General features: G+C 43.0%; 1 protein-coding gene across 1 annotated transcript; it reads left to right on the forward strand.

Annotated features, from left to right (window-relative positions):
* Positions 1 to 7,052: 7,052 nt before the first annotated feature.
* On the forward strand, positions 7,053 to 7,742 carry LOC308301104 (thymocyte nuclear protein 1-like; the record flags this gene model as incomplete). Its single annotated transcript, XM_080745002.1, has 1 exon — positions 7,053 to 7,742. One exon carries the CDS (start codon positions 7,053 to 7,055, stop codon positions 7,740 to 7,742), a length of 690 nt encoding a protein of 229 aa, XP_080601128.1.
* Positions 7,743 to 12,365: the final 4,623 nt, after the last annotated feature.

Below are 12,365 nucleotides of genomic sequence, written 5' to 3' on the forward strand. Positions count from 1 at the left end.
TGTTCAGCTAAAAGATGACCAATGTCCTCAACTGCAAACACATCATTACAAAACAATCTACTTTAGACTGCAACCCGGTAAGTTCCTACTGTGACTAAGGTTCAGCACTGGTTTATTTATTCCATTTTTCTTTGCAGTACTAGGGCATGTATTATAGCGGTGGGTGTCCTTCCATTTTTGAGTCCAAATGTTTGCCATTTCAGAGCACCCCCCAAAACGAATTGAAATAATTGGCAACTAATCATTACATTAATCATTACTATTACTATGGCTAAAAGCTTATATCTCAACTATCTCACTATGAAGTAAAACATAATTTTTTTAAAGAAAATGCTGGAACTTTGCCTAATCCTGCATGCATGTGTTATAGTTATACAGTATATAAATCAGTGGTCATTATTGGGAAACATATACTCTCATACTGGAAAAATACCACCAGAGGGTGCCATTGATTACAAACTGAAAATGATTCCCTCAACAGATCCTTTGCAACTGAGTTCAGTGACAGTTCAAGGAAAGAAACAAAACAAATCAAAACTAAATAAAATTGCATTATACATTTTTATATTTGAAAGTGAGATAAATTATACAATTATAACATCCACAATTTGACACTATGAGAAGGAGCAAAATTCCAACACCGCTCAATTAAGAGGATTCTTGTTGTTTGAGCAATGTAATATGGACATGTCACAACTTACCTGATTCCCCAGGGGCCTGATTCATGAGTCCTGTGATTTTGCCCTTGACGCAGAAGCAAATTGTTGTTTTGTTCCTTTGGTAAAAAGTAACATAGTCTCATTAAATTAATGTATTCATAAATAATGAAATAATAAATGAAAGACATGTACTGTACAGTGTGAATGGAAAGTGGAAGTCTCAATAGGTTGGCCTTGGTCAATCGGGTGAAGCACCTTGTTTAGTCATATGTGCCACCAATTCCCGATTTCATCTCTGAATGGCCCTTTGATCTGTTCAAGTGCTCTTACAGTGTACGGGTCAGGTTTTCTGCTTTCTCCTTGTGGATGTCAATGGATGTTCCTGCTGAACATAGATTGAAAATAATTGTTATTGAGAAATATTAGTATTAGTATTAGTATGTTGAGAGCACCAATAAACAAAATGTTTATGACCACATTGCTTACTACAATATAATTGCAAAAATAAATATTACGTTACATTCCTCATTGTTCCTAAAATGTAGAACTGGCTCTGCAAGTGAAAGTCCTTGAAATGGGAGAATTAATTAAAATTGTCAAAGCATAGGGATTGCAGATGTAAAACAGGCTTTTAACTTGACAATTTATTATTTTTCTCTGAATGCGTGGAGGGAAAAGTCCCCCGTCTTGCATAAATATCCTGTTTTGTTAAAAGTATGTTTTCTGAATGTAGTGCTGGGAAGAGTGTATGTTTCAGTGTTGTTCTACATTCCAAGTAGAAGGTCACTTGTCTCGGTTGGAAGGGGACAATAACAGTTTATAAAATGCTCAGGGGGTGAGGGCGCTCTGTGCCATCCAAGGCTCATTACTGAATCAATATCCCATTTTCAGAGATCAGTTTAGAAACAGCCACTTCTTTAAAAAAAAGGATTGCTTCCCTTTGTGACAGCGTTGCCCAAGGCTTCGTTTTTCATTGTGCAAACCAGAACATATCTTGTTTAGTTCAACTTGTGTACAATACTATATGGACGATGTTTGGTATGTATTCAAATACAATGGAATTCTTGGTGCTAATTCATTTCAAGAGAGTGAGAGAATCTCAATATCCAAAACTGAAGAGAGCGTGACGCAGGTGTTTGCCACCCTCTTTTCAGTTTTGCCACGCTGAGTTGACTGGCAAAAGCAGGTATGATTAACCTTTCCTGTCTCTGTGTTTGACTTTAGAGATACTGTGTACCGCTTTGCGTGATTCTAGGGCAAAATCTGTAGGAGCAGTGTCCAAAAATGTGTTTTGCTAGAATCTGCCTCATGGTGGCGCTACAAGAGGGCATGTGAGAAATGAGGGGTTGTGGTTTGGCAGCCAAGGAGTGTGTGTGCAAAGTTTGGCATGGATAGGGACAACGGTGGCGGAGATATGAGTAGGGCAAAAGTGTGACGTGTGACGGACAGACTGACAGACTGACTGACAGCCTGACTGACAGCCGGTGGAGGTTTTGATAGTAACTGCAACCTGATGGTCGCAATAATATGCAAAGCATGCAAGTCACCATTGAGGGCCACTGCCATCAGATCAAAAAAGCAGCCCTAAGCCCTCTTGAATGAAAATTAAGCCCTCTTGAATGAAACTGCACTTGAATGCATATACAGACACCTGACAGGTAAGCCTCACTTTGAAACAACGGGGTTTCTATGACCCAACGTAAAATGTGACCTATGGACACACAGACTGAACCACACACTAGTCCATACGGGTGCCCTGATTTGTGTTAGTTGACACAGATATGTTGGGCTGACATGAAAGTTCCTTAGAGCAATAATATTTAAAGGGATAGTTCACCCGCAAAATGGCCTTTTCTTCTTATCGATTACTCACAATTCCTAAGCCAATAATTTGAGGAGAACCAAAGCAGGCTCTTTGAGTCTCCATAGGGAACCACTGCTGGTCATCAAATAAGGAAGGCTTAGGAATGCGACAAAAACAAAAAAATACTCATGAATTCAAGTCTCTATGGGAGACTTTTTTTGTCCTCTGCTGTGCAGATTCATTTTGCATGATACAATGGCGGCATAAACAGATGCAACATGCCTCTAGTCACATGAAACTCTATAATGCAAGATTGTCCGCTGGTCTCCGCCTCATGTTCCCAAAAAGCATCACAAAAGCTGTGATTTGTTTAAAAATCGGCCTGAAGGTGGCGCTATATGGGACAGATTCATGTTGATGGGATGAGTGTAGACATACTGTGTAGCGATTTGCGTGATTTTAGGGCAAAAACTGTAGGAGCAGTGTCCAAAAATGTGTTTTAAAAATCGGCCTGCAGGTGGCGCTAGAAGGGGGCCATGTGAGAAATGAGGGGTGGGGTCTCCGCGTTGCCTTGGCGGACGAATAGGTACCGGCCCCGGCTCTCCCGGACGCTCCTAGCCCGAGTTACGGCATTTTATGTGAGCTGCAGTGGAGGGGGTCCTCCACTGGGGGCGCCACCACTTTTGCATCCGTTCTGGAGCACCAGGAGTGGGTGGTCCCCAGGAATTCCCTGTGAGCAGCCCCGTTGGGGTGGTCATTTGGTCATTTTTGCACATGTGGTCATTCTTTACACCTGGGGGTCCCCCAGGGACCTGGAGGTCCCTGGAGCTCCAGGGGTCCTTGGAGGTTGTAGTTTGCCAGGTAAGGAGTGTGTGCAAAATGTGGCATGGATGGGGGCAACGGTTGTGGAGATATGAGCAGGGCAAAAGTGTGACGTGTGACGTGTCACTCACGGAGGGACATTTCTTTACACCTGGGGGTCCCCCAGGGACCTGGGGGTCCCTGGAGCTCTGGGGGTCCTTGGAGGTTGTAGTTTGGCAGGTAAGGAGTGTGTGTGCAACATTTGGCATGGATGGGGGCAACGGTTGTGGAGATAATGAGCAGGGCAAAAGTGTGACTCACTCACTGACTCACTGACTCACAGACGGACAGCCGGTGGAGGTTTTGGTAGTAAATGCGACCTACGGTCGCAATGATATACTGTGAACTTTGATTTCAAGCCTTTTCTTCGCAATGTACCTACATAGCTTACTTACAGTCACAATGTGATGTGTTCACGTAGCATACGGAAATGTGTAGCCTACATGTAGGCTACAGTACATCCAATTTGCCGAAATCAAGGCTTCAAAACTGAACTCCACAAAGCAATGGATGACGTCATGGGTAGATCTGTCGTCAGCGTAACGGATATAAAAGCAGCAGTCAAACCAACACAGGTAATTTCTCCAAAAGCGGATCACAATTGTCTGGTATCGCACGAGCAGCGAGCACCACATAAAGGCTGAAATGGCCGCCACCATGATTGACACGGAAGGAGCCCCAGCGCCAAAGGTCGTCCCACCAAAGGTCATCCCCTTCTTCCCGACATTTCAAAGTTATTTGGCAATGGGAGATCAGTTGTACCAAAAGGGGCACTATGTCAAAGCTATAGAAAGCTATTCCATGGGATTAATGCTCAAGGTGGAAGACAAGGACTGCCTCGCTGAGCGATCTAAATGTTTCCTGAAGATGGGGGATCCAGAAAATGCTTTAAGGGACACTGAGGCATCTCTTAAACATGACAAGACATTTTACTTGTACTGTAAGGCAGAGGCACTGTGCACCATGGGGGATTTTGAGTCTGCACTGGCTGTTTACCATAGGGGACGGAAGCTGCGTCCAAATGTGGCCGACTTCAGACTCGGCATCCAGAAGGCAGAGGAAACTTTGGAAAGGACTGTGCGGGGGAAACCTACCGGTGTTATTCATCACCTGAAGAAAGACAAAGAATACCTGGAGAAGTGGGACCTAAGGACCTAAGGAGAGACCCACCTGAGGAAGAGGACCTAAGGAGAGACCCACCTGTACAGAGGACCTAAGGAGAGACCCAACTGTTGATGGTGCCTGATTTCCTTGAGCTCTTCAGGGAGAGAGCCACCGCTCCTTCTTTGTGTTCCAGGTGTTCTGTGTGGGGCTGTGTCTGGATGAGTACTGGTACTATAAGGACCATAAGCTGGACTTTGCCATGTCTACATACCGGTACCTAAATATTAGAATACATGAGTATTTTCACTCCCATGAAGTGTCCAGGATATGGGGTTGGTTAGGCGTGGTAAAGCTTGTACATCGATCTACATGATAATCATAAGCTGTTTATTTATATTCTTTGAATTTCAAAATTGTCTTGAGCTGGATATCTCTCTATTTAGACAGGGCCCTGTGATTAAAGCGCTCTGTCTAAAAGTGTGGTTTGTTTTCATGTATTAATATAAAATAAAAATATAAAAAAATATAAAATACATGACTCATACAATTGAGAAATTCAAATGAACTATTTTGAAATTCAAGGTTAGCACCGCTCAATATTTTTTTATTACGTAATTTAGGCGGCCTAAACGCGTTCTAAATCAGAGTTAACCAATCGGGTGCCTATGTGACTATGACGTCATGGACAGATCAACAGAATCGAAGTGTTTCATTGGTCTAGTGGACTCATGTCATCATCATTTGTGATAAGCTGTTTATTTATATTCTTTGAATTTCAAAATTGTCTTGAGCTGGATATCTCTATAATACATGAAAACAAACCACACTTTTAGACAGGGCCCTGTGATTAAAGCGCTCTGTCTAAAAGTGTGGTTTGTTTTCATGTATTATAGATAATAATACATGACTCATACAATTGAGAAATTCAAATGAACTATTTTGAAATTCAATGTTAGCACCGCTCAATAATTTTTTATGACGTAATTTAGGCGGCCTAAACGCGTTCTAAATCAGAGTTAACCAATCGGGTGCCTATGTGACTATGACATCATGGACAGATCAACAGAATCGAAGTGTTTCATTGGTCTAGCGGACTCATGTCATCATCATTTGTGACATCATTTGTGACATCATTTTTTCTAAGCGGTCTATAGGAGCGGTTAGCACCGCTCAAAAAGAGAAGAAAAATAAATTGTTACAAAAGGTTACTTAACTTGTCACAGTGTAAAGGAATTTTACATCAAGCAAGCAGCTTGTTCCCAATCGTTATACTATAGGGGAAGACAGACAGGATAACAGAACACAAACGTTTGTCACAGCACTACACTTTGTTGACAGCAGATTACTTGAATTGTTTGAATACATTTCTTACTTCAAGAGAGGCATACCTACCAAAAAAATCCTAAGCTTCTGTACACAAATGTTTCAGATGATTTGCTTGATGTGCATGGCTTTCACTGACTGACACTGAACATAACATGTTTAAACATTTAGCCTTTTAGCTACTGTACAGTCATACTGTAAACACATATATATATACCGTATACAGTATATATTTGTTGCACATTGACAGGCTGTAAGCAACTGCTGGGTATGGATTGATGACACCCGGGTGTCAGTGGATTCCCATGGCTCCACTACAAATCCTGTTGTTTCAGTAGACAGCAAAACCACAATTCATCTCCATACATACAAATGCACACCCTGGCGTACACACACACACACACACACACACACACACACACACACACACACACACACACACACACACACACACACACACACACACACACACACACACACACACACACACACACACACACACACACACACACACACACACACACACACACACACACACACACACAGAGTCCAATGTATTCTGGCCCAGCTGTCTCTCTCTCCGTCCACTGTAAGAGAATACCCCCAGCGAGTGTTCTAGCCCTCCCCATCAATCTCTCCCCATTTGACAGAAGCTATGCCCACCTGTTCTCCCACACACTTCCACAGGCCAGGACCCGAGTGCTGCAGTCACTCGCTCCAATGAGAGACCAGGTTAGGGCCACTGTAGCAGGTCTTTGTAAGCAGTGGTGGACAAAGTAAGTACTCAACAACCCCAGTACTTGAGGCAAAGTATATCTCCTGGTCAAATATATACTTAAGTATTCAAAGTACAACGTACATTTTCTTTTTAATATCGATGCATATTGAACACTCACAGACACACAAGGATTCTCCAGAAAACAAAATGTATCCATTCAAAACCCGTTGTCAGAGTAGTTGTATCCGTCTGTCTGTGTCCCATTTATGCCCATATATAGGAATTTCTGTCTTTCTGTGCCCCTTTTATGCCCATATATGGAGTTATGTAAAAGGTGAAATGGTAAATGGTGCATTTATATAGTGCCTTTGCATTCACCCATTCACACACACACACACACACACACACACACACACACACACACACACACACACACATTGTTACACTGATGGTGGAGGAAAACATTCAAGTTACCAACCTGCTCATCGGGAACAATTAGGGGTTCAGTATCTTGCTCAAGGACACTTCCTACTGGCTCCTGAGCCTCTGCTGGCCCCGTGGACTGTGGATGAGTGTAAAAGAGATGTCATCGAAGAAAAGGGTCAGAGGAGGGATCACAAAAACCTCAGAGCCTAATGTAAAAGATGATGGTGAAGAGGTCCATCCAGCGAAGAGGAAGAGGAAGGCTTCATCTTCTGAGGAGTCCAGAGCGCTGGAGAAGACAAAGGTTGACGAACCGCCCAGAAAACCACAGTACTGTCACTGGCTGATGAAGTCTGAACCTGAAAGTCGCTTTGAGAATGGAATAGATGTAAAGTTTGGGATTGAGGACCTGAAGGCTCTGCCCAATCAGACTGGATGCTGGGATGGTGTCCGCAACTATCAGGCCCGCAACTTTATGAGGGACATGAAGGAAGGTCAGCTAGCGTTCTTCTACCACAGCAACTGCAAGGAACCTGGAATAGCAGGAATCATGACAATTGCGAGAGAAGCCTATGTGGACCACACTCAATTTAACAAGAAAGATGTCCATTTTGATGCGTCCAGCAAGCAAAGTAGCCCTAAATGGAGCATGGTAGATGTGCAATACCAGCGAATGATGGCACGTTTTATTCCTCTGTCTGAGCTTAAGAAATATCACCTGCAGCACAAGGCCAATGGAGGACCCCTGAAGGACATGGCTCTCTTCACAAGAACAAGGTTGTCTGTCCAGCCTCTCACCGTTGAGGAATTTAACTTTGTCCTGAGTTTGGAGGACAAAGATCCACTCTGAACAATTTGGCTGCGGAGTGATGCTTTGTAACTATGAAAACCTGCAGCCCATGTCTGTCTGTCCGTCCGTCAGTGAGTGAGTGAGTGAGTGAGTGTGTCACGCTAGTAGCGCCCCAGCTGTGTGAAATCAGCAATGGCCACATGATAGGTAACATGCCACGCAGCTGTAGGCAATCAGTGCTTGTTGCGTATTAGTCACACACACACACACACACACACACACACACACACACACACACACACACACACACACACACACACACACACACACACACACACACACACACACACACACATTTTTGGGAAGATCCTCTGATCCAAACGACTTCCCATTTGGCGCATCACACACTCGGGCCTCACCGTTACGCATGCTGATTTTGAAGTCAATTTGTCCCATATATAGGCATGCCTATATGCGTAGCGGTGGGGTTGGCAGTTCTGGACAACTGCCTATCTGACCGGTGCTGCAGCAAGTTGGTCGGTCGGTTCTCGAGACAGACAGACAGAGACTTTGCACATTGGCCCAGGCCGGTGTGGCAATCTGGGCACCCTATAGGCTGCAATGCCAGCCTGACAGCGTGTTGCGGGTTCGAATCCTTATCCCGGCGACTTTTGCTGCGTGTCACTCCCCACCTCTCTCACCATTTCCTGTCAGTCTCAGCATAAAAGCCAGAAAACAAATCTTGGAAAAAAGAAGAAAATAGATTTTGCACATTTATATTAGGATTTGAGTAGTTAAGCGGTTATTTGGTTCCTCAATATCAATCGTTTTGGCAGGGACCCCCTGGAACCCCCTCCAAGGACCCCTGGGGGTCCCTGGACTCCATTGTGAGAACCACTGGCTACTGTACCTTGCTGGTAAAGTAGAAACACAGCACTGCCAGTGAGGACCTAGTGACCAGACATCATAGTGCTAGTTATGTACCTGTGCTAGTGTTGGGCAATATGACTTCAAATCAATATCAGGATCAATTCAAACTCTTACCTTGATAAGGATTGATGGATGTTTTTTTATATAGTGAAACTAGCTGATCTACACGCTCTAAAAGCTTGTGAGCTAGTAGATGGCACATTTTTGCACACCATTGTACTACGAATACAAAGCCTAAGTGCTTATTAAAATCACACTAATTGTGGGCTCGTTGAAAGACGAGACCAGTATGTTATACCAAATCTTTATAGGTCAAGTTAATTCTCCTCGGAAGAATCACATACAGTACAAAGGCAGGGCCATTAGCCAATGAGGAGCAGCGTTCTTGGTGACATCACCAAGAACGTGTGACCTGATATAAATAACAACAACACGTGGGCTTGAGACCAGTATGTTATATCAGTAAGGATATTCTCCTCAAAAAAATGACTGACAGTACAAAGGCAGGACCCTTAGCCAATGAGGAGCAGCCAAAGGGTAGATCTTTGTGTCCATACATGGTGTTCCATGCGAGCCCACACTGTTTCGTAAGGAACAATATTTCTAGTTGATTTAGTTACACCAACATTGTTGAGGTTAAGTAGTGTTATCACTACAACTGTCTCTTCCGCACAGTGCTGCATACCTAGTGCACGGGAGAGAGTTGCTGGTCTGTTAAAGCCCATGTATGATGATTAACACAACCATACTAAGCATGACAACATTAGCCTGGAACCAGACCAATCCACCTGGGCAAAAAAATAAAGAATGTCCTTGGCGAATATGGGTCTGGCTCTGGCCCCGCTCAATTGAGTACCTGAGACGAATGACAGTGTAAGTCTATATTTTAATTTTTGAATATATATTTTTTGATTTACCAGACTGTAAACCACAAACTAGTCATTTTTAATCTGTTAAATTGTTAATGCACTCACCCCTCATTTTGTTCAATTGTCTGTTTTAATGTTATCTGCTCCCTTTGTCTGCTGAATATTGCTTGTACGGACTTATACTGTTGTTCCACAAAATGTTGGAGATATACTGTTTTCCCACTTTCCATAAGTATTATGTATTATAATTTCTAATATACATGAGTTAAGTAAAAAAAATCGAATTCAACAAAATGAGGGGGAGTGCATAACGAATTTAACCGATTAAAAACTTAAAAATAGTTTCTGGTTTACATTCTGGTAAATCAAAAAATATCTATATTCAAAAATTTAAAATATGGACTTAGACAGTTTTTCGTCTCAGGTAATCAATTGTGAATCCATTTTCTCTTCCCCAAAATTTGGGGGAACCAAACAGGGCCCAGCATTGATCTGGTCTAACCAATCGTGTCCAGAGCCATTTTTTAACCCACCCCTTGGAAATGAAAATTCTGCTCGCGAGTTCAGACTAATATCCAATACGCAGTGAGGAATTAGTATGAGCAACGCCAGGCTATGAAAACATACCACGCACACCTATGATGCGCACGCATGCCTGCACGCACACCGGACACTGAGAGACAGAGAGGAGAGAGATACAGGATGACGTTACTTTGTCATTACTGGGGTGTGCCTTCTTAGTCCAGTCATTTTAGGCCAAAATTTGTCCAAACCTAGAACAAATTGCAATAGTAGCAAACTCAACTGATTTTGTATCCTCAATGTGTCCTTAGTGAGGGAAAAAAAGTCCCAAGGAATCCCACCGGGGCAAAGTTTTGAAAACGACCTATCTACCTTCACTTACTATACACTACAATATAAAGGAAAAAATGACTGAAAAAAAATCTGCTTTAAGTGGGATGTGAGGGGTCAAACTAGGGGTTTGTCATCATGCTGAATCCATTGCAGGCATTTGTTTTGCACAAAAAACATTCTGTGGGCTAGAAATGGCCTTAGAAAACAATACACGTATGGGTGCGTTTTCATGTTAGTCGGAGGCCTTAGGGTTTTTTTTTCTCGTGCTAATCAGTCTAAAAGTTCAAAATTTTGCACAGATGTAGCTCAGGGCATGCTCTAATGATTTAGCTAGGGCGCCCGAGTCTGCGACCTTCGGGGTCGCCACAGCACCAACAAAACTCTGAAAAGTGATGACTCATCACTATTCATCACTAAAGTCGATGGGAGCCCAACTTGATTTGGCCGCTGTGGCGACCCCGAATGTTGCAGACTCGGGCGCCCTAGCTAAATCATTAGAGCATGCCCTGAGCTACATCTGTGCAAAATTTTGAACTTTTAGACTGATTAGCACGAGAAAAAAAAAACCCTAAGGCCTCCGACTAACATGAAAACGCACCCATACGTGTATTGTTTTCTAAGGCCATTTCTAGCCCACAGAATGTTTTTTGTGCAAAACAAATGCCTGCAATGGATTCAGCATGATGACAAACCCCTAGTTAGACCACTTAAAGCAGATTTTCTTTCAGTAATTTTTTCCTTTATATTGTAGTGTATAGTAAGTGAAGGTAGATAGGTCGTTTTCAAAACTTTGCCCCGGTGGGATTCCTTGGGACTTTTTTTCCCTCACTAAGGACATAATGAGGATACAAAATCAGTTGAGTTTGCTACTATTGCAATTTGTTCTAGGTCTAACCCTAAAATGACTGGACTATCTGGCCTTCACTGAGCATCCCTTTCTAGCTGTGGATCATACCACTAAGAGAGCTGACTAAAGAGTGTGCACTGCTATTGTTGCCAGGCACCTGTATAGCCTTTCTCACAGACACGCACGCACGCACGCACGCACGCACGCACGCACGCACGCACGCACGCACGCACGCACGCACACACACACACACACACACACACACACACACACACACACACACACACACACACACGGTGGTCATGGTATTCAGCCTGTACAGGTGCAGTACAGTACTGTATATTTCTGAACTGTCACAGTTTCCAAAATGAGATTGCACATGTTGCTTTTAGCAAAGATAGAATTCATGTACGTATGACAGCTGATGTCACTGTGTGTGTGTGTGTGTGTGTGTGTGTGTGTGTGTGTGTGTGTGTGTGTGTGTGTGTGTGTGTGTGTGTGTGTGTGTGTGTGTCTTGACATTTGTACCACCACGTAGAATGGCAACCCTGAGCTGCTCTCCAGTGAAGTACATTAAAACTCCCCACCATGTCAACCTAAAGTGGCACGATGTGTTAGAGACAAGATATCAAGTTACTCTGTTCCTGTCTACAGTCCTTGTGTTGTGAGTGTATTGTCATGGCCAAGAGCAAGAGGTGCTAGGAAAACCTGACGGTGTCACACGCGTTAAGGAATGCTACACTTGTGTTGCATGTCAAGAATAGAGTGCGGCGTGCAAATATAAATGTATTGCACGGCGGGCATGATTCGTGCTTATTTTGCGACTTCACGTTTCAGGTTTCAGCTGTTCAGTTCAAGTATTCACACAGTCATACTGCATTACAGTCATTTTTGAATTTCTATCCTGTCTGAAATGTGCAGTACAATTTGAATTACTACAGCGTTTGAATCACTGGAATTTGAATCATGATGTGTGAGACCTTGCAGTTCCTGTTAATGTGTGTATGTTCATGTCAAGGCATGTGAATATATCCCTAGACCATTTGTCACCAAGGTAAACTCCTTTATAGCTACTGTACTTGGCAAGTAAAGTCATTCTTGTACTGAATGCACCTGTTATTCAAGTTTAGTTTTTTTTTAAGATATGTTTTGGGGATTTTATATCTTTATTGATAGGACAGT

The sequence above is a fragment of the Nannobrachium achirus genome (genome assembly GCF_963921795.1).
Source record: "Nannobrachium achirus genome assembly, chromosome: 16".
NCBI lineage: Eukaryota > Metazoa > Chordata > Actinopteri > Myctophiformes > Myctophidae > Nannobrachium > Nannobrachium achirus.